The sequence below is a fragment of the Epargyreus clarus genome, unplaced genomic scaffold (assembly GCF_041222505.1).
Source record: "Epargyreus clarus isolate Ecla_fem2 unplaced genomic scaffold, WU_Ecla_fem_2.2 ptg000017l, whole genome shotgun sequence".
Lineage (NCBI taxonomy): Eukaryota > Metazoa > Arthropoda > Insecta > Lepidoptera > Hesperiidae > Epargyreus > Epargyreus clarus.
The window spans coordinates 12,953,140-12,979,161 of record NW_027332225.1 but is presented as its reverse complement, the minus strand read 5'-3'; the positions used below and the strand labels follow the sequence as shown (position 1 = coordinate 12,979,161).

At 36.7% G+C, this 26,022-nt stretch overlaps 1 protein-coding gene across 1 annotated transcript in view; it reads right to left on the bottom strand.

The window, feature by feature from the left end:
• Positions 1–19,146, bottom strand: part of LOC140749293 (RNA-binding protein MEX3A) — a 75,178-nt gene extending 56,032 nt beyond the window's left edge. Inside the window, exon 1 of the mRNA XM_073082350.1 lies at positions 18,741–19,146. Coding sequence (XP_072938451.1) covers positions 18,741–18,984 — 244 coding nt within the window. The 5' untranslated portion in view covers positions 18,985–19,146. The remainder of the gene's footprint in view (positions 1–18,740) is intronic.
• Between the last annotated feature and the right edge of the window lie 6,876 nt (positions 19,147–26,022).

Sequence of the window (26,022 nt, the reverse complement as noted above, 5' to 3'; positions counted from 1 at the left end):
AGATCCTCCCTAACAAAGCTATTATTTCAAACTTGACCAATGCGGTGGACTATGGCCAGCAGTAGGACAGTAATAGGTTGACGAAGAACAAGGCAATTGGTATGCTAAATTGCCCATACTACATGACTGCTAACTACAAATTCAGGAATTTTTAACATTGAAGTTAAAATTAATTAAACGAATCATCATCATCATCATCATCAACCCATTACTGTCCCACTGCTGGGCACGGGTCTCCTCTCAGAATGAGAAGGATTAGGCCATAGTCCACCGCGCTGGCCAAGTGCGTATTGGTAGACTTCACATACCTTTAAGATTTTTTATAAATCTCTCAGGTATGCAGGTTTCCTCACGATGTTTTCCTTCACCGTTTAAGCAAGTGATAATTAATTTCTTAATACGCACATAAATTTGAAAATCAGAGGTGCGTGCCTGGGATTTGAACCTCGGACCCCTCGATCAAGAGGCCGCGTTTCTTAACCACTAGGCTATCACTGCTTTAAACGAATATATAGTTGTAACTAGTGTGAAGAGCTCATCTATCAATCACCTTGTTAGGGACGGATGTAGGTAATATACTAATTATATTAATTAAACTGTAATTGGACCCTAGGAGCATTAAAATGACATTTATTACTTTAAATAAAAACTCAAAGCCACAAACAATAAGTACGCTTTTAACGATTTCATGGTCAAAAGAGTTCGTTATATTTTTTAGAATGTTACAACGCGATACGTGGACAGGCATGACGTTATTAGTTTTTCGTCTAAAAACGATAAACATCTAAATTTAGTTAAAGTCCAATGTTTATGTGAAATAAATCGCTGGAAGATACGCCGGCCACATCAAACGGCGGCTGCTATGTTGTACGACCAGTATAACTTGGACTGTAGGACTGTGATATATTGCCGCATATTACTAGACTTCAGGTAACTTGCAAAGATCGCGGTTAGCTGGTCGTGTTTCCGATTTGTCGGGCACACGATAGAGCAATATAATTTATTACAGAGGCGTCGTCCTTTACTGAGAGTAACGACGTTATGACAAGTGCTCATGTCTCTTTATTGTTTAAAATGTTTATTTTTGGATTTCATATGAATCAGCACGATGATTTTTGAAGTTAAAATATTGGCTTCCATTTTTATAAAAATAATACAGATGAGGTCGATATTTTTATAAAAATGGGATTCGCAAGGAACACAAACAAACATAATTAAATTCTCTCATAATATGATCATCGCGCGCCAATGCGCCAATGGTGTCTCTATTCGTTTATTACTCTATGGACATCGTGCCACACTGTGGAATATAGAATTAGACAATGATATTCTACTTAAAAGACTCCGTTGAATAAAGAATTAGATGATTCTGCGACACGAGTTCACTTTTGTCAGAAATGTCGTCGGCATTTTAATGGCCTGCGGCATACTGGATATATCGATATATTTTATTTATTGCCTTTGTATCTGGCGAGATTTGTCGCGAACTGGCCCGTCCTAAATATAATTAAAACGGTGATTTATAAACATCTTTGGTCACCTTAATTAATTGAAGGTTTGTTGTGTAAATTCTCGGGTCTTGTCGTAATCTTCTACACCGACATATTTACAATAACTCTCAATTTTTCGTGTCTGCACATTGAAACTAGGTACTTAAAAATACTGCAAGAAAAGCCCTGTGCGGGATTAAATTTTGAACTAAAATTCATTGATAAATTCTAAAAACTATTGTCTCTTGGTTCAATATATACTTTTACGTAGTTTTCTAAACACATTTGATCTTACTTTCAATATGAAATGTACATGTAGGTAGTTTTCTAAGCACATTTAAGTAGATATATTGCGAGGGAAGCTAGCAATATGTTATACGTTAGTTATTTCAGAATGCATACATTTTCTGTGTGAATAATCGTTCACGGTCGGTTGGGCAGTGGGCTCGTCAGATGGCGGTTCCCCTGGGCTCCCGGCGCTCAGTAATTACGGGGAGTGTGTTTCTGTGTCAGCACTAAAATAATCAAACTAATTACGATTGTGGCTTAACTCATTTGGGGGTTGAAAGACTTGAAACCCGCTAATAGTTCTCGAAGTTATTGAACATTGAAATGGCGAAACGATATGAACTATAAGATACTGTGACAAAGTTTGTAGATAATAGGTGTAAATAAATTTGTATTAACAACGTATATTGCAACCGCATATAAACAATAGGTAGATAATATCTGAACTTTCACTAACTCTCGTAATCCTTATACCCAGTTCAGTAGGTACATCTCATGTACAAGTCAATTAAACGAGAGTATTTACTTGTAATTTTAAAATAACTTCTATTTTCTAAGCTTCTTTTAGACAACATTAAAATAAAAATACGTCAATTAATTTCACAAGGAATTCATAAAAATAGATAATTTTGAAAGAACTTTTATGAAAATAGTAAGGCTTTTATATTTTACAGCTTTTGTTATGATATACGTATACATAGGGTCTAGTTTCAACATTTAAAAACCATACAGAGGTGAAGCCTCGATTAGAAGCTCATAAATTATAAAGAAAGAATAAAGGTTTGGAACAAAAACAAGATCGGTCCAACGTATGGAAAGACAAAAAACACAATTTCTGAGAATCTGTGACCGCCTCGCCAATTATAATAAAATCTAAGTTCAATACCGAGGAAGCCATTCAACATATTATGATTAGGTACATTTAACCCGATAGTGTATCTACCAAAAATCTTTAATGTTTTAAAGTTTCCAGCAATAAAAAATATTGACAACAGAAAATCTGTCTTGCAGGCTTGTATTTCATTGTACCTACAAATGGTTCGATCAGGCATATTAGAATTTTGCTTTTTCTCTTGCATGTCCTATGATATACAAGATCACAATCGAAATTGCATAGACTCGAATTACATAGATAGTGAACGAATCTCCCACTCCCACAAAAAGACATATAAAATAAGAATAAAATTTGTAACAAAATTAGCGTAATCTGTATCTCTTTTTAATCTCCACTAGACTAGTAAGAAAGAATATAGGCACCAACTTTAGTTTACTTATTGCATTTGTGTTTTTTCCTTTACAGGGTTATAGTTAACTCGTATGTCGCCTAAACGAAGTTGAGTATAAATGTACGAGTATGTAGTATCGCGAAAGGATCGATGTTCAACGTGTTGGTCGATTCTTAAGGACTATTACCGCGGAATGCTGCGCCGCGGCTCTCGTTTTCCGAACCCTCTCGTGCCCGCCCGTCCGCTCCTACATATAACGTATGTAATATATCGATTCAGCGCATTAGTTCGTTTCTGAGAATTTACTATTAAAGCAGCATAACAATTTTTGAACTAAATATAAAAATCGTAATACAAGTATTCTTTTTCTATTCTTTTTTTAAAATTGCGTTCGATTTTGGAAAGTAATGGGCGCCATTTAGTAATCGCCAACTATTGTTACATTCTGGGAAGAAATGCACTAAATAGGGCAATCAACAAAGAATACTTCAATTACTTACTGAAAGGCGAAATTATAGGCTCTCAAACTTCGTACTCCATTCATTTCTTTAAATAATATCAGTAGTAAGCCCGAGGTAGACGCTTAAGTGAGTGTACGAATCTTTATGAAGCGTTTAAGTTATGTTATTCGGAAAACATGACAGGGGATTTTTAAACGAGCGCCATATTTAAGTTGAGTTACTTACTAAAGTTTAGACCGTGTATTTTATGTTATTGAGAAACAAGACCGGGTGTTGTTTGGATTCTGATGTATGGCCAACGCTGGAGATTTTGTACTGAGGCTTCATAAATAACCCTTGTGTAGATCATTGATTTTAAGTGCAATTTTTTGAAATGTAGATAAATAGGTGACTATGTAATCACAGACCTGTTTAGTTACAAATGCATGTGCGTATGTACTCTCATACATAATATATCTATTTATTTATGAATATTTGTATTCCTAGTACAAATTAGATACTTTATATAATCACCATTACTTTGACGCAACGTAGGATTTTTCTGTTTAAAAATGATCTATTGGCTAGTAATAAATTAACTTTATTTATTAATTAATTAACTATTTATATTGCTTCATTAACTGTTAGTTACTAGTGACAGATTATTTATTTATACTATTAATGAATATTTATTGTTTTTAGTCATGGGAAATGTTGGGAATAACTTCAAAAGGTACTAGGGCCACATGAGTTATCTGGCGGTCGATCGCTGTAAAAACTGGAGTTCGCGGCAGGTGCGTTCGGCAGATGTGGACGACCGGCGATATTTCGTAAGCAGACGATACACGAAATGCGTATGTTTCATCTCGCCCTAATGCTCTGGGCATGCATATGGATTCACAGAAGATGAATTTATGGGCAGGTTTTTATAATTGTATCGGAATAAAATATCTTACATTGTTAGTTTTGAATGATACATTCGAATTATAAGAAATATAATGATGATTTTTGTTACGCTGTTGATTACAGTAACGGTTACAACGGAATAATAAATTAAGGAAGGGTAGAATTTAAAAGTAACAGCAGTTAAAGCAAACTATTTGTTACACAGTGAAGTGTGACGGGTCGGGCACGTGTCCGCCGCAAATGTCGGACTAATGTCACTTTGTGCTCATTTGCATGAAACGGACGAACTCGACGTAAACCGCTCAAAATTTCCGAAACAAAACAAAATTGCGTTTCCGGGGCGCCGCGGGGCAGATGGCGCCCTTCCGCCAGCTGCCGCTCCAGCTTAAGGCCGCCTCCGATGTTAACAACCGAAACCACAATCCCGCAACTAGTCGCGAACATTTGTGTCGTTAATCGGCTCTATAAATACAGTCGTCTTTAACGTGAAGGTGAACCTGTACGACACTGGGGACTATCGACCGAGCGAGCCTCCGCGCTCTTTAATTACGACCTCCGATACCGGCAGGTGGCTTATGTGAGCTTTTCAGCGCAAAAACCCGTACACAATAATTAATGACGCGAAATAATGTACCAGCATGCGAGACGAAAATCTAAAGGCTCGACGACGCGCACCGCTGCCGCAACTCGACACCGGCCATTCAACATTTTCACGAGGGAAGTATCGGCTTACGCGCCGAGAGTTCGCCACCCACTACGCCTTCGAGCTGGCTGCCGACGTACCCCCGGTGGGGCATACTTCGCACATGGATCGAGGAAAAATAAAAATATCCGCCAGCGTCAATTAAAGTAACCCGAGACGGTGCACTAGCCGCGAGACAGTAAACAACGAGATTCAGTTACGCTGCACCCTCTCACGGCAAGGTCGCCGACCTCCGATACGCAAATGCAAAAATAATGAACTCGTATATCGCCATAAATCCCTCCAACGAGCACTTAATTTATCGCCAATAGAATAAGCGATACGGCGCAGGTAGTCTGCAGGTAGACCGTTTTTCATGGGAATTCAGACCCGAGAGTTAATAACAGATCGGAGCTTTTGACGGGAGAGCCGACGTTTTTTCGGTGGTCATTTTAGTGTACCTACAGTTATGTTTTTACGAGCCGCACCTTTTGTGTTCGTTAAGGAATTTTACAATATGGATAGAAATTCTTTTGTTAGGCTCTCGAGACCGGACAAATAATTGCGAGCGACAATTGTATGGAGCATTGAAATAAAATTGCAGTTCATTCAATCTTTCGTATTGTGCTTACATAAATATGTACGTTCAAGTGCAAAAATACAGCTTACAAACTTTTTTATTACTTACATAGAGTAGCGAACATTTTAGATACCTACCTAATGTTTCTACACCAGTTAGAATAAGATCAGACGATCCTACATACTTTGTTATCCTTTTCGAATTATGAAATGTCTGTCCACAGACTCATTTGGTCTCACGTTAGGTATACTCAAGTTCCTCTTATTGTGATTGACCAGCGATAACCCAGCGTCCGCGGCGATACTACGCAATAAGTCAATAAGTAATGAATCATAGGAAGTCGCACTACTTTAATGTAAGCGACACACATAATACCCAGAATTTAATTCTTTTCGTTTACTAAGAATTGAGATAACACGGGTGCGTGACCTCAGGAATTCGATTTTGCGATTTTTAATTAATAAAATATAAATTATTGGGTATTTTTGGGAGCTACCATTATTAATTGTAGTTATCTATAAGATATATCTATTGTTAAAAGTTTTTTTTACGGTATAAAAACTGATTTTTCTTTTGCACATTTGGGAGAAGAAAGCTATTTTCAAAATATTACCTACCTACTAATTTCCAAAATAACTAAGTAAATAATATAAGTAGGTAATAATTTTAGCTATACAAAAGAAATTCTGCAAGAAGAAAAACCAAAATCATTTTAGTAAAAAAAGGGCAGTAACGGTAATCTTTGTTGACAGAAAATCTGTGGTGATTGGTAGTAGCTACTGTATTATTAATATTACATTATGTTCAACTGATGTTAGTACCAAAAAACGTAAAGTATTGAACTTATTAGTCCGGTTCTGCGACAAGTTCATAACAATGGCATACATATTTAACCCCTCGGTCGCTACTAGACCACCGGTAACCGTTGCGGCTCTCACGCGACTCAACGGAACACGCAGCTGTCGGGGTAAACTAGACCACGTATTGTTAATTCGAAGCAAGTTTTACATGGACACGTTTGAAAACTATAAGTTTTTAACCGTTTAAAAATCAAGTACCTTAGGTACTTATATTGGTCGCCTTTGCTAGTTGTAGACAATTCTTTAGGAGATAATTTTTTTCCTACATACCTAAAGTTATTCATTATTTTAACAATTATGTACCTATGTCACTATTTTAAGTTTCGTAAAAAAATAACGAATAAAGCCGGGGTTATTCATTATATTAAATAATAATAAGATTATATACATTAAAACACCCGGAAACAATAAAAATACAAATAAACTAGAAATTAAATTAAATTAGGCAATATATTTAACGCCGCCAAAAAAAGTTCATACCTAATTTTAAATCAGAATCTGATCTAATTTTAAAGCAGAATATGGAAGTAAAACTTTGTGCTCCTAAAATACTTTTTTACTAAATAATAAATGAGCGATGTCAGCTTACTGTTACCGTTTCGTCATGCTATATAAGTCATAAGACTCATTACAGTATTCCTCGATATTAACATAACAAAGCCTTTTCAGAGTAACGCCTCGGGCTACTTTTTACCGCACTCCTGGTACTTTCTTAACCTTTGATTTTGACGTTACACCTTTGCTTAATAATGGTACCTTTGCATTTCGTTTTCTCTCACGAGCGGTAACAGAAAATGCAGCTGTCGCATGTCGGTCGCACTAGGTGCATTGTCGTTGCCCTTTTAATCAAATTTCATTGGATAACGACTGCGCGCTACGCACTGCTGCAAGCCTAGTACAAGCAATAATTTTGTATTTTTTCAATTCATTCAAATGTTACTAATATCGGTCTGAATCTGGTCGGAATACAATCGGTCAAAATTTAATTATTTTAATTAATGATTATTATAACAAGTAATCAATGTTATCTTAATTATTTCCTATATGCGAAAGTTTGTTAGGATAGATGTATTGATGTTTGTTACTCTTTCACACAGAAATTACTGACAAATTTTCAACTTAGTGCATTGTAAAGGAACCCCATACCGGAACCGTGGTCTAAAGCTGTATACTTATGAACTTTACTTATATGGTACCCGAAAAAAAGTATAGGTAGCTCAAAAATCATTATACAAGGAAACCAGTTTATATATGTGTTGTCTAACTATGTAATAGTTGGTGTGTAGGTCATACAAACAATTGCCGGACACCCATTAAATATTTTTACAACTTTTTTACTTGTCAAATTGGTATCTCCTGTTTCCCGTCCACGACGGATATAATGTTAATTTCTTTTTCTGTCGACAAATTATTGTATTCAGTTTCGGTAGCTTACTTAATCCTTTCATTGCGTGTGGGATAAAAAGTAAATACATACGTAAAATCGTATACGCCATTTATGTTTCTCCAAAACTTTTTATTTTTTCTATCTTAATTTATTTTGAATTCTAATTATAATCTTTATTCGAATGTGCTTGTCGAACCGAATGTTTTGTCTCTGGTTTTGTCCATGTTGTTTTTGCCGCTGGCGGGAGCTTATAAGGGATTTTATTTGCACATTGTCAAAACATAAAATGTCCGTTTTAAAATGTCAGTCTCCACAGGCTAATCTTGAGCAGCGGTTGTTCTAAGCCGTTTACAAGACAACGGGTACTTTTTACCCCAACAATATCTAGAGACTTCAAAATTGCCGCCTGAGGAGCTTGTTATAGACTTGAAACATGTATGGATGTCAAAACATATTATATATTTTCAACGTTAAAAATAAATTTATTTACCGAAAGATAATTCGGTTCGATTTGTTTCTTGAAAATAAATTTCTGACGCTACTTTGTCAAAAAATAATATAATTCAATAGGTACCGAACTTACTTCCTTTTTATTCGATTTTCGCAAATGTGTCTCATATTCAATTAAAGCAATAAGAGATAAGGTCGCCAAATAAGACAATCAAAATCTCCAATGGTATAATTTAAAACGCGGTATAGGAAGTAATTTACTGTTTAATTCACAATGGGTATAAAGGTCTGTAATAATCGGACCAGGTGTTTATTTTTTTGTGATATAAAATTATATGGCATGGTGTGAAATCGCGGACTAAGGGCATATTTATTCAATGTGAATAAATGTTGTATATTGAAGATTCGTGAAAATAATAAGTCAATTACTTGTTCTTAAAGGCTTCTAAATCATTTTTATAAGCTTGAAGTTGCTAACGAGAATGCAATCCACTCACTCTTGAGAGTCCTCAATTTTAGTCAAAATGGTCGCCTCATATATAAGAAAGTAGACAATCATAGCCTTTTATCGAAATGCAAGAAATAGTATAATTTATCTGAAAGAGTATAAATCCTATGAGCTGTGATGAGCGAGTGATATAAATATTATGTTCACGACCCATCCCTTTTTTAGACTTCTCCATTATTTTTCTTAATTGGCTATTTACTGAAGCTTCCTTTTTATTTATTTAGATATAGGAAATAAGAATATCTAATTAGTGCTTCATTAGCAAACGGCATATTAATCGCCTAGCTTGTAGAATGGCGTTGCATAAAAAGCGATCAGAAATAATTAGTATGAGTTCAATATAATAATAGCTGTAAAGTGGTTTGGGTATAAATAGTTGACATTAAATGTGCCCCTTCGTACACGTCGGTCGGCTCCGCACCTGCTTTACCCGTTTTTATTTCGTCCACTCGTAGAACTGATGCGGCATTCCGTGGAGTGAAATATTATTTCATAGCCATACAATAAATTGTGCAGATCAATTTTGCCAAGCGCGGTGATTCACGCCAACAAATGAAATTGCAAGTGCATTCTTTCGTGGTTGTTCTTCGAAACCATCAATCCAGCGGCTACAATTTAGCTTTTTGTTACTTTTATTACATTTAGTAGATGATGAGAAAATTGAGTTTTAAAGTTGGATCAGTTGGCATGACGTTATGCGTTATGGAAATTGTAGGGGTGTTATGGATGAAAAAATTAAAATGAAACATGACTTTTTTAACGTAGTGCCACGATTGGATATACTCATTATTAACTATTCTTAAATCAAACGAAACTAATCATTTTCAGATATATATCAAACATTTAACTTGTACTTAAAAAGATAAGTAAGGAAAACTATTAATAATGTCAGTAGGTAATTAATCTAATCTAAATAAAGGTATAATTTGGTGATTTCATCAATAAATATACAGGAAAATGATCCACGGATTCCACTATAGTGTACATCACTCTGTCGGGCTATCTCTAGAACGATTCGAGTCGAGTTTGAGTCATAGAGCCCGTCATCAGACTCCTTCCTCATTCAGACACAATTAGATGAAACTAATTTGTGACAACGTTTAACACTACGTAATACATTTATCAAACACTGTTAATTGATGTGTCTCTTCCGCTGTAGAAAAATACTTAAGAAAATTGGAACATTGTAATCATTTATTAATTTGATTTTAGACTTAACGTATTTTGCGACCTTTTTACCATACTTAAAGTTCTTTGAATGTCCTTAATAGTGGAACATGTTAATAGTTGGTATTGGAACGATGTCTTCAAGAATTATTGTTGTGTGAGAACGAAGAACAAAAGTGTAGAACAACATCCGGCGTACACACACGTGCACGCACTGCGCTTACGACGGAACATACCGTGTTTTATTCACGCTCCGATTATGTCCTCGTTTGGGCTTTTAATTTGGGAACGACAAAACTAAAGTATTGTTAACTTGGGCTGATGACGATGGTTCTACCAAGATATTCTTTTCAATAAATTATGTTGTAGATTTTGTGGCTTAAGATTTTTAAATCAGATACGATACTAAAATGTTTTTATTTGTAAATTTTCTGATAGTTGACTCCGATTAAAAATCGAAATATTAAAGATTAAAAGATGTATAATACTCGCTATGGTAAGGTATGGTATGGTAAAGTAAAATATTTTATCCGAAACATGTTTAAGTACCTATCTCTCTGCATGAAGACACTGAAACCAAGTGAAATAAATACTAAAGTCATTTACTTAAATGTTACTACGCATCTAAGGAAGTCTTGCAATATATTGATGTGTCTAAACTTCTTTTTGTTATATTAAACAGACGTGATTATTAAAGGTGAGAATCTATATTAGCAAAAACAAACCAAGAGTTGGAACGCGAAGCGGACCTTTGAAGTCGGATAATGACATGCGCTTTCGATAAAAAACGCAGCCGAAAAATTAATAAATTACTCTCACAATCGTTACGGTGTCAAGTAATTGATGTATTTACAAGGGCGATTATTGCTATCATCGAATTCTTCGGAAGGCAGACTCGAAGACGGTTGGAAAAAGCAGGTGTCGCGCAACGGACGGTCGTGGCAGCTGTGGCCAACGACGATAAGACGTATGCGGCCCCCAATTAACCTTAAGTGGTTATGTTTGACGATTCATGAAATACGTTACGAATATAATCAACTCGTAAAGGTTGACGGCCGCGGATTAGCAGGTTTCGGTTTCGCGTCAAGTTCACGGCTGCAATTAATCGCGGTTAATGTTTGTCTACGTAGGGAAGTCTATTAACTACTGGCTGTTTTATAAGAAAAAAATGTCCCAAATGTTTTCGGTAATCACAATGCATTACGAGCGATACACTATTGCTAAACAACGGTGTTAGTAGCGAGACCTCTATCCATAAATAAGGGTACACTATCAGTAGCACGAAACCGGTTCCGTGGACGGAATTGTTCAATATCTCCAATTGTTCATGCCTGCGAGCACATTAACGCGGATTACAGACACATGTGTCGACTCGAGCTAGAGCGAGCACATTCTTCGCGACATTCGCACATCTGCACCCACGGACTTTGACTCCGAGACATTAACATCGTATCCTGTCATTAAACCTTTGCGAGAAAAACGAACGAGATTTTTTACGCACAATAATGTAGTCCGCAACAAATAAATTAATCTCGAACAGAAATTGCTATCGCATAGTTCTGGAGACGGCGCTCGTGGAGCCACAATAATGAAAGTCGCCCGCGGGATCGCCGCTTATTACCGGCCCTGGACGAAGAGTAAATCGAAATGGGAGTGAGTCTAATTCGCGGCGCCGCCTGACAGCCCGAGATGGATTGTTGTCAACATTAGTGCGGGAAGCATATCGACTTGTCGCTCGACAACGCGACCGCCCGCCGCCTCGTCGCCAACGCGGACTATCTTCCACCCCTCGCAAGCTGAAATCGCTCTAAGCTCTGTATTAATACGACTCGATCCCGCTTCGCATTATCCCGTCGTTTAAGACTCAATAACTAAATAATAAATAATCACTCGCGTCCACAAGTACACGACGCGAGAAGTCTGGCATTCGATTTCCAGCTCACAACCGAAAGGGCTCAAGGTCCATAATTAAACAGGGAGGTCCGTTTCTCGCCGGATTACGGGTTTATTCGTGCTGCCGCGGCAATTAGGAAGTCATTCATTAGGGTCCCTAAGTTTCGCAGACGTGGGGGTGCCGGCGCACCGTGACGTCACGCCCGTTTCTTTCGCTGCGAGCTACGATTCGAAATGAATCCTAGTTCACTGCACTCGGCCGCCAGTGCACTGTTTGTGTTTGAAAACAAAAAGTAGCCATGTTTAAGAATGCTGCTACACCCGCCGTTTAATACAAACGGGAGCGAGTTAGTGTGGCCCCGTTCTTGAGGCGGTGGCGCCACGGTGAGTGACAGGGACGGGGTGATGTACCTTAAAATAACCCTCGAATTCGTCGTAGTACACGTAGACGAGGATCGCGTTTCCGAATGCGCGATAGGGATGCAAGATGCGGTTAGTGGCGTCCCAGAATGCATCTGTCAAGTTACACAAAAAACGCAGCCCTGGAATTTCGGGACGTCTCAGCGTTAGGACAGATGCTCCTTTTATTTTTTACCATCGAAAAGTTTCATTCAAAAATTGTCAACGAAAGGAGATTTGTGTAATCTTGTTAAAGTAATAGCTGTTAGTTAGTTAACAACCAATTTAGCAAAGCTTTAGAAAATGTCATTTATGTCTTTTTAAGAATCTTAGAATGTATTCAGACAGGATGTACGCGAGTACTAAAAATGTCAGGAGTCTATAATTTGTTAGTTTGTTGTTACATCGAAAAGCAATTTCATTATTAGAGACGTTGAACGTACTCAATTAAAGACAATGCCTACGAGGCAACGGCCGTGGGAAAATGCTTAACTATCTATCAGATTCGCTTTTAGCGCTCCATTTCCGTTCGATACAGAGAGAGCAAGACGGGTGGCGCTCCCCGCATGTACCAGGCGTGCAGAAGTGTGCAGGAGCCGAAGCCTTGACCCTGAGTGCGGTGGCGTCGACCGGAACGCACGCCGGGCTCATTGCAAATCTCGCCGATTGCCGGTTACCGCCTAGCCGTGTTGTGATCTTAGTACCGGCATGCCGCTCGCACGTGTGCTCTACTAGATTGTTTTCTCTTTCGTTGTAATGCACCCATTATAATGAATACTTTTTACCATGTAATGAATATAATATAAAAATGGTCAATTTCTAATTTCTTAACAACGACAGGAATACTTGAAATATTTAGGTTGTTGGTACAGAACAATAATATGAAAACCATTAGTAGCGAGTTAAGTTCTGAAGGTTTCTTGTGCGACAAAACGGTTGGATAACGTCAAAAACGAGAGTTATTGTGGACAAAAAACGGGCCTATCAAGATGAGAAGTAAACAGAGGCCGAGAGAGGGGTTGGCAGTCATTGATGTGGAACCGGTCCTAGCGACTCATCACTAGAACCGGCTCGTGACGGACGGGGATGAATTACTCATACACGCCGCGGTTTGGAACATTGTTATGGTCTACTTCATACTTCGAATGCCGAGCGGGGAACTTACAATTATAATAAAGTCGTTTGAATGAAGTCAGTAGCATTTCTTGAATGCCTTAAACAAGATTTCCAGCAGTCGCTTACCGTACGACCCAAAAGCGTTAAAAAAGGAATAGTACATACGTACGTATAAAATGACATTATTTACGGCACCAAATGCCAAATTCACAAGATGCAAAACATCGCGCGTCGTGCCACTACAAATCAAAACAACAAACGCGCCGACAGGAGGTTCGATCGACATCGGGACAATCGTACATCGGCAATCGACATTATCGATAGTCGCGACTCGACGCGGGTTGTCGACAACCGGACGTGACGTCACGGCGTGTCCGTGCGTAAACGCGAGAATTTTAAACAACCTCCTTTTGGTATATTGCGTTGTCTCAAACATATGTCATTGGTACAAACAAAGACATCTTCTTTGCGTTGCGAGCGCTCATTTTATTTTCAGCAGGATAAGGTCGAAATTGTTATCGATAACAGTCCTTATTGTACATTCATGTCATATTATAGTGCGTAGTTATAAGGTCTTAATCGCGTTTTGAGAGGAATTTTAAACAAGTTTGATAGTTGAAGGTTCTGTCTTTGTCGAGTACAAGTTCGGTACAATGCTAATGTTCGTCATGTGTTGGAGGCGCGTCGCAGCTGTCGGCGTTCGGCAATACGTACCTATTCATTAGTGATCGTTTTATTTATTTTTCAATACAAACGAAACTACTAGACTATAATTACATCTCCTGGCTGTTAAGGCAAATCAAGAAAAACTGTATCCGTTACTTTAAAAATAGAACGAGTCAACATATTAACCGCATGCAGTTAAGAAGCGTACTATATCGGGCAGAGTATATCAAAGACATTAATTTGCATAAATACTGCGCCTTAAAATGTTTTAATTATCGAAAAAATATCTAGGAATGCGGTCCCTGCTCCGTAGTCTGTAGTGTACCTATAAAGAACAGAGTACTTAAAGCGATTTTCGCATGCATCAGTGCGAATCTAAATACCGTATGAGTACCTACAATCTTCTTCAGGCCAGTCACTTGGAGGGTGGCCTTTGAGTACAATTATTAAAACTTCACGTAATTTTTGTAAGTGGGAATAATAGAGAACACATTCTATAGAGGGATTTGACTTTTGAAGGTATCTACAGAAGAATGTTCAGTAACGTTATGGTTTTTACTTTCATTTTACTGAAATGTTACCTACCTTACGGCGTTGCTAAGAGTAAAAAAATATTCTTTTTTAATCTACGTTATTTATGATGCAACTTGCAAATTTAAGATATAGTTTAAAAGATGAAGGTAAAGATTTAATCCGGAATACATAATTTAAATTTTGAATTAGGTAGCTATCCTTCTTACCAATATCATCACGGCTCAAAAGACAAGGAGACAAAACTAAATTTTAAATAAGTACTACAAAAATGAGTACCAACGCACTCCTTTAAGATAAACAAAAAGTGTTAGCCGTCCGGTTGCCAAGTACGTATTGATTTTCTACCATTCTGACTATTGTTGGTAGTCGCGGGAAATAAAATAAAGATGCGTTCTTCGAATCTCCTGGAAGTTTTTGTGACATCCGCCGTAAAGATATTAACCTGGCGCCCTTCTAAAATTCAAGATATTCAAACTACAACATTGTTATTCTTAATATAACACGATGCAATGCTCTAAATATATTCTAAATAAATATTTAGAAAATTACTTAATAAAAACAAGCATCAAAGGAAGTGTAAACAGTAGAAAACTACATTTCATGCAAATAAATGTCCAAAATTATTTATCAATAGGTATCTACGATAGGTTCAAAGAAAACGAACATTTAAACAAACCCAAGCTTCGACCGAACTCCGAACCGCCCTAAATATAGCAATATAACCTACATTACAATACGAAATGGTTCGCAGATGGGACCTTGTCGCTATAAAGGGCAGTGCGTTGCCGTTAAGATGTTTGCCCGTAGGGAGCGGACGGTAGTTAGACAAGGTTGCAAGTGTCGCGGCGGAGTTTTTTTGCTCCGGTTTTATGAGTCGCTGGCTGGAAATGCAAGACCCTACATAACTATAGCTACTACAGTCATGTGTTATTGTTCCTTGGCTATGGGAAAGTTCTGGAGGAATCCAGCTTTCTGTGTTAGTCAGCTCGACTGTTAGTTTTATACGAGTACTTATAAAGTTTTGCGATTACAGAAGTATTCTCGTGTTTATGGTAACCTGGTACCATATTGTTATTGTAATAAAATAACAATAGTTTGTTTTAGGTACCTTATTTGATTTTTTATATATAGTACTAAGTATCTCATGTAATCAATGTAACAAAAAATGGTCCGTTTATGGAGACAACGTAAATAGCCTTTAAAGTTGAATGACACGAGGTATTGCTAAATGTTGCAAAATAGTTTTGAATCATTACAAAAAGATACTTTACTCGCACACCTACGTTTTAATTTAAAATTAGAATAATGATTATTATTGTAATGTTGGTAACGATTAATTATTGAAACATTTCTTTTAATAGTCAAAGGAAACTTTTACCATACAGCCTAATTCTTATAATTGTTATTAAAAAGACAAAAAACCTTTACGCAGTATAAATAGACATGTTTAATAGTAACAAAATTAAAATGTTATGGTTTGTTTACGGTATAACAATATAATGGCGGAGTAGGGTCGCGTCACACGCCACGAAGAGGCAATTGCCCGCTAAACCATTTTGCCAGGACGCTTCCCGCGTTCTCGACAATACAACATAAGCAAAGTTGTTATGCTCCAATACCGTTGATAAAATACTCAAGTATTTATATATTACGCATTAAATATATTATTAATACTGTTTATTTGCATAGATATTAATGTTCGTCGATTTGAAAACGTAAATTAAAAGTACTCGTATATTGTGGCAGTATGAGCAAGATATCTTTGCCTATAAAGTCACGCGCGATTTTCTTAAAAATAAAATTCATAATTTTCGTAGAAAATTTCAACTGGTTTCCATATTTTAAATCCAAAATAAAACTAAATTGTAGAAGTAATGTTTGCAGTAACTCATTGAATTTAAAGATAATCATTTGCATTAACGTTGGGATTCAGTCAACTGCTTAAATTATTTATTAAATAATTATAGATAAATTGTCACCTTTGGTCTAAAATACATATTTTATACATAGTATATCAAGTTCCATATAATTTTTATTTTGTATTTAGTTATCAATTCAGAGTATTATAATTCTATAACCCGTTAGTAGGTACACATTACCACGACTCGTAAGACAACTAATTCTGAAACTTAAAGGCGTACACATAAAGACTACGTAACGCGCCTTCAAAATAACATACTTATCTACCTTTCAACCGGCTATGCAAAGACATCCCGAGACGAAATAAATTAAATTACGCTTTTGTGCTAATTACCTATTTCGTGGAGCACTGAATTATTCAGGCTTCGCTGTCACAATTAACACGTTCTGTTTTTTACTGTCCAACAGTCCAGGTTCTTTAAACTGTTTCCGGCAAAAGTTTGCAGTAGTATATTTATGTTATTTTTACCTAGTATCACGTAGTTTACGGGGCCTACCTAATTTTCAGTTGATTTTAAGAGTTCTCTGCATTAAATTAATTTTCAAACTAAATGTGAAGTTTTTCGAGTGTATAGTACCAGTTTTTAGCACACAATGACAATGAATATTGTGCGAAGACGTGATTGTAGCTATCCAACTAGAAAAAAATATTATTTAATGACGCAAACGAGAATTTAACCCACTTAATGAAAAGATGTCCTTACCCATGGATTTGTTATCAACTACGAATGGGATTGAAGTCCTACCCGAAGTCCGTTATCCCTGAGGACTAAGTTGGGATGACTTATAGATTCAAAGGAAACGCAGCAGATCATGTTACAAAGCCAAAATAAGTGTTTTAAATTTGAGTTAATTATCGTTGTGTGATAAAATTGGACGTGCGAAAAATAAAACTATCCATATGTTTATGAGTACATTTTAAGATGTGTCTGAAATTTACTACTGGCACTAATGGCGCCAAAATGTGACAACTTATTTTATTTTATTCATACATTTTTGTGTATTATATATCCCCGAAACAGACTAAATTATATAAAATTTCATACTGGTGCATGGTAACTATTTAGAATCGAATAACATACTGGGACCTAAAAAATATTTACTTTTATAAATATGATAAAATTAATAATATATGTACTTAGTGCAATCTTTTCTTGAAATGCTAATATTCACGTATAACGATTATTTTATTGCTTTTTTTTGTCAAGATAAGCAAGAAAATTATCGAAACTAAATACATAACATTTTTGGCGCCTGCATGTGTTTTAGTGTCTAAAACTTAATTAGACAGATGAATTACACGAATATTGGATGTACATGCGTAATTAAATTATAAAGTGCGACAAAAGCGAAAATAATGCAATAAATAGTGCAATCACTAGGTCTTGTATAAGTATGAATAGTGTAGATATGCCCTAAGAAGTCATATATTGTAATTACCACACGTATACGCGGTGTCATTGACCTTGTGATTACACTTAGATTAACTACATAACGTATGTAAAACAATAATAAATAGCAAATTTCGATCTACTCACTAACATAGTAACAACCCTAATTTTAAGATTCGCTGTGGTAGAAAAAAATCTTAAGTGGATACTACCCCAGACACAGAACTAAATTAGTTTTTTTTCGCAAATCCGGTGCACATTTACAAAAATTAGTCTCAGATAAGGCTGCGTCGAATTTACTTTGTCGGTGTTTTTTCTACACAACCCTCGCTAGAAAAACTGCCGACATCCCTGAGGGTATCGTTTTTTGCCTTAGAGATGCCTTTTAATTAGAAGATCGTAGTTTTTTCACCAGAGCTTTGATTTGAGAACTTTTACAGGGATTTACAGCGAGAAATTACCTCGAAGTCCCACCGGAGAGGATGCCGGCTACGCGATCATTTATTTACACTTACACGGTTCTAGCACAGAAATTGTAACTACACTGGTCTACGTTAAAGCTACGGACACATCTAAGCGCCTACGAAACGAAAGTACTGCCCGAGTGCAGCGACCACCGACACGAAACGCACTCACTTACGAGGGTAAACAAACAAATTCTCGCACACGGACTACGTGCGATGTATCAAATTGGAGGTATTTCGTGAGGGTGTCCGTTGTAATCGAATATAACCTAAAAGCTAGCCGGTGCGACACGTGCGCCCTTATATAAGGGTTGCGCAGATTGCGAGCGAAACGCCGGCACGACATAACCTCAACTCGCGTAAAGTACCGTACCTTGTCTCCCGACGATCTCGGCGACGTGCTCCGAGGAGGGCACCGGCACGCACTCCGTCATGTTCTGCGACTTCTTGGCGCGGTCGTCCGGAGGTGGCGCGAAGCCGAGGGGGCTCGCCAGCGGGTTCGACGAGGGCAGCCCGTCGCCGAAACTCAGCATGCTCAGCTCGAGGGCCAGCTGGAAGGCGCGCTGGTCCTCCACTAGGCCGCCTCCGCCCAGGTCTCCGAACAGGCTCGTCGGCATTTCCACTTGAGAAGCAATCTTGGCGGCGGAGTGAGAGGTTTCCCTCTCGAGTCACTCGTATGAAATTGGCGTAGCGCGTTCGATCGTTTAGGCGCCGCGTTCGATAACGCAACACACGTGTGTCTATGTCGCGGCACGGCGTTGAACTGAGTCGCCGGCCGGCGGGCGCACGCGCCTTGCGGCCGGGGGGCGCGGGGCCGCGTGGGGCGCGTGGGGCGTGGGGCGGCGGCGAGGGTGACTGCATCGGGCGGGATGCGACGCAGCTTCCGCCCGCCCTGCCGCCGACCGGCCTGCCGCGACGCCGCGAGACCTATCGCGCTTAACACCTTGCTACAGGTAATCATTATATCGCACACTTACACTACTTTTATCGACGTGCGTTTACGACTGCGTTTTACGACTCCAATTATAATCATGACGACATGTAAATAAATAAATCGCCTAATTTTATATCACCGTACTACCAGTCATATTTTATTATCTTATAGAAACTTGTTTAGACATCAATAGGCATCAACTAATCATAAAAATCTTCATAAAAAATATTACTTTGATTAATGTTGTCTATTAATATTTATTATGGTTATATGAATAATATTAGACATCCATGTTGTTGAAGACTTCCCTGATAAATCATTTGAATTTATATAATAAAAATGTATGAATGAATAAGTACTTCAAAATGCTGCTTAATAATAACAACGAAACAACAAACGAAAACAATCGTCCCCCACTGATGCTAGACAGTGTGACTACTCAAATCAAGTACCTACCTATTAGGCATTTGTCCAATGTTTTTGTTTCCGCGAAACAAATCGATTTGAAGTCCCTTCCTTCAAGTAACAACTGGACAATAATAATAATAAATATAGATAAGCTCTCTTACTACCCTTTGTCATACGCCATAAAAATATCCGGGATCAGTACAAAGTAGGTACTTGGAGCAGATGCATTGTCTTGAAAATAATAAGCTGTTATACATTATTATTGTTCGTGTACAGGAAAGGTATGAAAAATCTTGGCGTTGTTCAAATGATCAGCCAGTTGGTGGCCATGGATAGTTCAACGATGTAAGTTAGTAATGACGTAAACAAATAAATAAAATTTGAGTACGTATATATTTGTGCTTTAAAAATCATCATTTAAGTTCTATATGATGTAATAGCAATAAAAAATATATAAATATAGGTACACTTTTAAGGTTTTGTGTGTGTTAGGGTTAAAGTTAGAAAATATCAGTCTGATAAGGGCGGAACTTTTCACGACTACAGTAGACATACCTACCTATACCAAAGGAGTGATTATATTTATCCCGAAAATATCTAGGGTTCACAGGTCATTGGCATGAACACAGTGGCTTGGGAAGCCTGCTTTTAATGTAAACTATCAATTTATCTCCATGTCCATTGCTACACATGGGCTTCTCTAACAGCAATCTTAAGCGCTGCTGGGTTTCGGTTAGAAGCATATGATGTGGAACTGTGGGACTTATATTAGGCGGTCCAATTCCACAGCAACTGTCCTATTTGAAATTGATTTGAAATGTCCACAGGCAGCAGTGACCACATAACAGATGGACTGCATATTTACTGCTTGTATATTATAAAGCTGTGATAGCTTAGTGGTTAGTAGTTTTGAAGGTGGTAGAACCCTTTGTGGTTCGACTCCGGCGGCACCACCGCCACACCTATTTCTACCTAATAACAGCAGTGTTAGGCGCTGCTATGTTGCGGTTTGAAGGGTGTGGTAAGGCAGACAGTCTTTTCCGAGGCGTTCCAGCTTAGTCCTCAGGGGTAGCGGCGCATCTGTGGTCGACCTCAGGTAGGAATATCTAATCCTATCTGGGGTTGATTACAGATGTCCATGGGCGGCAGTAGCCACTTACCATCAGGTGGACTGCATGCTCGTCTGCTACTCTTATATTATAAAAAGAAAAAAAAATAAACTCTTGATCGAGGGGTTCGAGGTTCAAATCTCAGACTCGCACCTCTGATTTTTCAAAGTTATCTGCGTATTAGAAATTAATTATCACTTGCTTAAACGGTGAAGGAAAACGTCGTAAGGAAATCTGCGCACACCTGAGAGATTTATAAAAAAAAATGTCAAAAGGTATGTGAAGTCTACCAAAACGCACTCGGTCAGCGCGGTGGACTATGGCCTAATCCTTCTTATTCTGAGAGGAGACCCGTGCCCAGCAGTGGGACTGTAATGGGCTAATGATGATGATATATAAAAATATTTGTATCTACTTATATTTTGATGTTTTTGTGAGTGGAGCCGTTCTGAAGCCCACATAACCTAATTGAGGCTGTCGCAACACTAGTGCTCTAGCGCTTTGTTCCCGAGCTCCTCTTGACCGGATAACCTGACGCGGGGTTATCCGTGTGTGAACACATACAAATGAAACTTATATTTTTATTTTATTTTATTTTATTTATGTGTTCACACAAAAGATAGGTATACTTTTTGTGTATGTATTGAAAGTATGTATGAATGCCAGTCATATGCGTCGACTTCATCTTAATATTTAAGGCTGTGTCTGTGAACTTTGAGTAGGTACGTATCTTTTTTCTGCTGTTTTGGACTACAGTGGCCAGTAAGTAAAAAAGCAAGTACGCACTCAATCTGAAGATAAGCAATCACCGTCACCCTATCTTTAATCAACCCTATATAGGATTAGGCTTTTACGAGGTGAATTGTTGCACTTGAGGACTAACTTTCATAATGTTTATGCTTGCATTACACGTTCTTCAAACCAGAACAGAGCAGAACATTTAATATCGCAAAAAGCAGATGAGAAGCATGAAAGGTTCTACTAAGGTAAGTTTTACAAACCGCTCGAAGGTCCTCGAAATGCTTAATGACTGTTATCTTTGTTATAAGAATCGAGAGCAACTGGACGAAAATGTTTATGAGAATTTTCCATTTGCGGTCACCCGGGCCAGGACGACCGCTCCATTGACCTTAAAATGTTTTTGATACAGTGCCGACTCCGTGTACCTTATTTTTCAAATGTCGTGGAACATGTTTCTTAAAAACTTAGTGAGTTTTAAATATTTACTTGTATACTTACTTATTAATTCTTATCTTTTTTATTTTTTTTTAATAAAAACACGTGAGTTATACCTAGGTAATTTTTTCTAATTAAATTATGAGCGACATTAGTTTATATCATTTGTTTTGCAAACTTAGCATTAACATTGAAACAACAAACTAAAGTTTCCATACACTTAACTTTGCTTGTAAAATGTTATAAACTGTGGAATTGGAACAGAAATCGAAAATCGAACTGAAACTTTTGTTTTTACTGATACGGAAACATCGTAAATAATTTAGCGTTGAAAGCAAGGAAAGTACACTGATCGGTCGAGGGGTCACCTCACTCACCTCTATTTGTGTCCTTGAGAACACAAGACCAGTTTTAATACTACGCTATCCAAAGAAAATTATTATATAGTAAGCGGTCTTCTAATATTTTCTTTCTTAAAGCTGTAATTTTAGGAAATAGTAAGTACATAAGTAATTTAAGTAGATATGTCTGTAAGACTACGAAAAAAAACCAAGTAATAAAATAATACTCAATACTTTACTAATCGTTACTTATTTGTCAAAAGCTTGAAATGTTATTTATCTTTTTACTTTGAAGATGATTTCGTATTAGGAACATCGTCAAGCCGTGTACCTACTGAGTTTCCGAGAAGTTGCATAAAATGATGCATCTAGCGCCATCTAGTAAGAGGTGCAGGAATAAAAACTGTTTAATATAGTTTTGGAGTTAAAATTAAGTGTGTAAGTATAAGTATGTGTTTAAGTTTCGTAGTAATTAAAATATATAAGTGATTAAGTAATAGTCAAAGTATATTATTTTCTACTTTAACATTTTGTTTTCAATTCGGTACCTCCTATATTTCATGTTAAGCTTCGTAGTTAAATATTTAGTTAAAGTCAACAGAAGGTTAAATTAAAGTTTATTGAAGGTTGGTGATTACAATCTACGTCAGGTCGTGTAAATATTACTTGTGGCTAGATAAGATCAGTAAATGATACCGTTTTAGAGGTCACATGCTAATTTTTAATTCAGTTGTACCGTCATTTTTGAAGGATAAGATAATGACTCTCAAGAGGGTATAATTGGTATTTTACTAGCATAGATTAGTAAAGATACTTCGCCGCCTTGAAATTGAATGAAGCCACAAACGGCTTATTTGTAAGTTCTTTTTTTGAATTCTTGACAAATAAAACCAGTTTTAGAGAAAATTTACGAATAAATAACGAATACTGCGTAATTTATATAAAAAATAAATAATTATTTCAAATATTTTAGGGACACTTTAGCACGGAGACTTGGCAAAACTTTTTTACGCAACAATTTCAAATGTCAAAACTGGTTACGTTTTCTTGTTAGGAGTGAGTAATCTTTACTAATCTATGTTTACTAGTTAAGTTTTCGGTATTGTTGAACTTGAATATTTACAATTTAAGATAACTGAATATATTAAGGGCAGTTTAATGCTACAATTTAGCTTTATTAGAAAAAATACCCTTCCTTCTAACCTTTTATAATTAAACTATTATTAATGTGAAATTGTGAAATATTATTGAAAATTTCATAAACGAAATTATTACTCTCATTTAAATGTTTTAGTAATAGACCACTCTTCTCAGTATATTTATTACTAAAATCCTATTATTTACAATTTCGACTTTTGTATTACACAGTTTTGACAGTATCCACAACTCGCTATGACCACGAAGTTATAGTCTTCATACTGCTATATATGATATTATGACACTGAAATATTATCCAAAATACATAACATGTAATACTTGAACGAGTAACACAATTGTGTACTAGTCATTGTGTACGAAGCAAGAAAAGAAGTGGATGAAAACTTTAGATTTCGTTGTATTATTCAGTTTGACGGTACTTAGGGGTGACCATGCTGATCAATTTCGATGTGAGCCGCCCTTACGATTTTAGATCAGAAATAGTTTTATGATATTAATTTAAATTGAACGTTAGAAAATAGTAGTTAGATTCGCGTTGGTACCTATCTAATTATAATTAATAAACTAAATATAAATAAAGACAGTATTTTTAGAACATAATATATGTTTGCCATTTCTTTTCTTGCGTGAAATAAAATTAGCTCCAGTTTTTTGCCTTAGATTTTAATGACTAAAGAAAATGCTTGTTTAGCTTCGTACACTACACTCTTACATGTAATTTAATAACTATAGAATTATATCGTTGTTCAGTCAATCTATTAGAGCAATGAATATCGCTTACTAATCACGCGTAATCTGGACAAAAGAATATTATATCGTGTGTCGAATCCATTCCGTTTGACCGAGGTGCTCGTTCATGCAAGCAATTGCTTATGTCTACTTATTTTTTGTTACGCTTGCCTAAATATAAACCTTTGTTACACTTTCTAGTTTAATACAATTTTGCATGTTTTATTCCAATTCTATAATTGAACCAAGGTCAGGAGTTCATTTATATGGTATTTGTATTTGATCCATAAGTTAATTGAATAAAGGGAATTTTTAAAAATGTGGATAACTATTGAAATGCAAATATAAAGTCATTTTTATGCATTATTTTTAATATTCAGTAAATGTAATTTGGCGATATTGATTATTCTGTCATTAAAAGTAAGCAATAAATTAAAAAAAAATGAGGAATAGATAAATAACATATCTGCATAACTAAAAATCCTTCAAAGTAGAACATAGTAGTCTGCCTCGACAATAAAACCACAAAGAGTTTTACTACACAGCTACCTATATGAGGACTACTATATTACTGATACGGGACATAATTACGAATTGCTTCACCAACATAGCTAACGTATACAATACCTATAGGCTATAAGTAAATTGTATATATGTAACTCGTTATAATTACAAAACCCTAAACTACTTACGACCGTGGGAATATCTCAGCGAGGGGCACAGCACAGGCACCCTGGTGCAGTGTCTCAAGTTCACGAATAAGTACGTACCGAGGGACAACAATGAGAGTACGCAGGTACAGATTTTTTTCGCAGCCTCGAAGCCATCTGCTTGAAGCCGGATAGCAGATGCAAGGCGGCCTATTGTGGGGCCGGGAGCATTTTTTGCCATACGTTCTTGTGAACTCGTGTTCTTAAACGAGTGTAAGCGGATGTGAGCCCAGACAGCGATTATAATGTATGGAGAATCGATTTTTAGCATCAAACAGTCTCAGTTGTTGCGAGGTTTTCTTTAGGAAGGTTCCGGAGGAAGGAGGATGTACGGTGATTGATGTCCGCAGAAAAAAGCCTAGTTTATCAAATAGTTCTTTGTAGATACTTCCGATATTTTCTTTGATAAATCTTTACAATTGTTCACAGTTATTTTGACATATTTTTTATGTCCTATCTTGAATTTAGCAACAAAATGTTGCAGCCTAAAGCTTTAAAAACACCGAATTTATCGAAATAAATTGTTTCTTTGCTGTCTTAACATGAATGATTTATTATTACCATTTCATAATTGACAGATTTATATTGGTATTATCTTCTCTGTCTTTAAAGTTTTAGTAAATAACGTTATTATATGAGGTTATTATGCCATCCCCTAATTTTCAGTGACACTTATGACGAAAACAGAAGAAGAAAGAAAAGTGGATGCCTGTACCTTGAGTTGTTACGTTTTTACAAAAATATCGGTTTTTGGAATTGTGTACATTTCCAATCAGCGCCCCTAGCAGACTATATAAGAACTAATCAGTTTGTCTACGTATTCAGTGTTTGTTTACGTATTTATTTCCATACATTTCCAATCGGAAATTTATGGAAAATACGTAAACAAACACAAAAACAGTCATTTTTATAAAAACGTAAAACCTCATACTAAGGGTACTGTTTCTGCCTACCTTCGAAACACTGCCACGAGGGTTATGCATGAAACCCCATTTCTTGATGTTTAATCGTTGCTTTTCAAAGCAAATGTAGGGAACGTTGAGTCCAATCTCAGATTATTGAAGTTTAAAACAAAATCGTTTAAACCAAA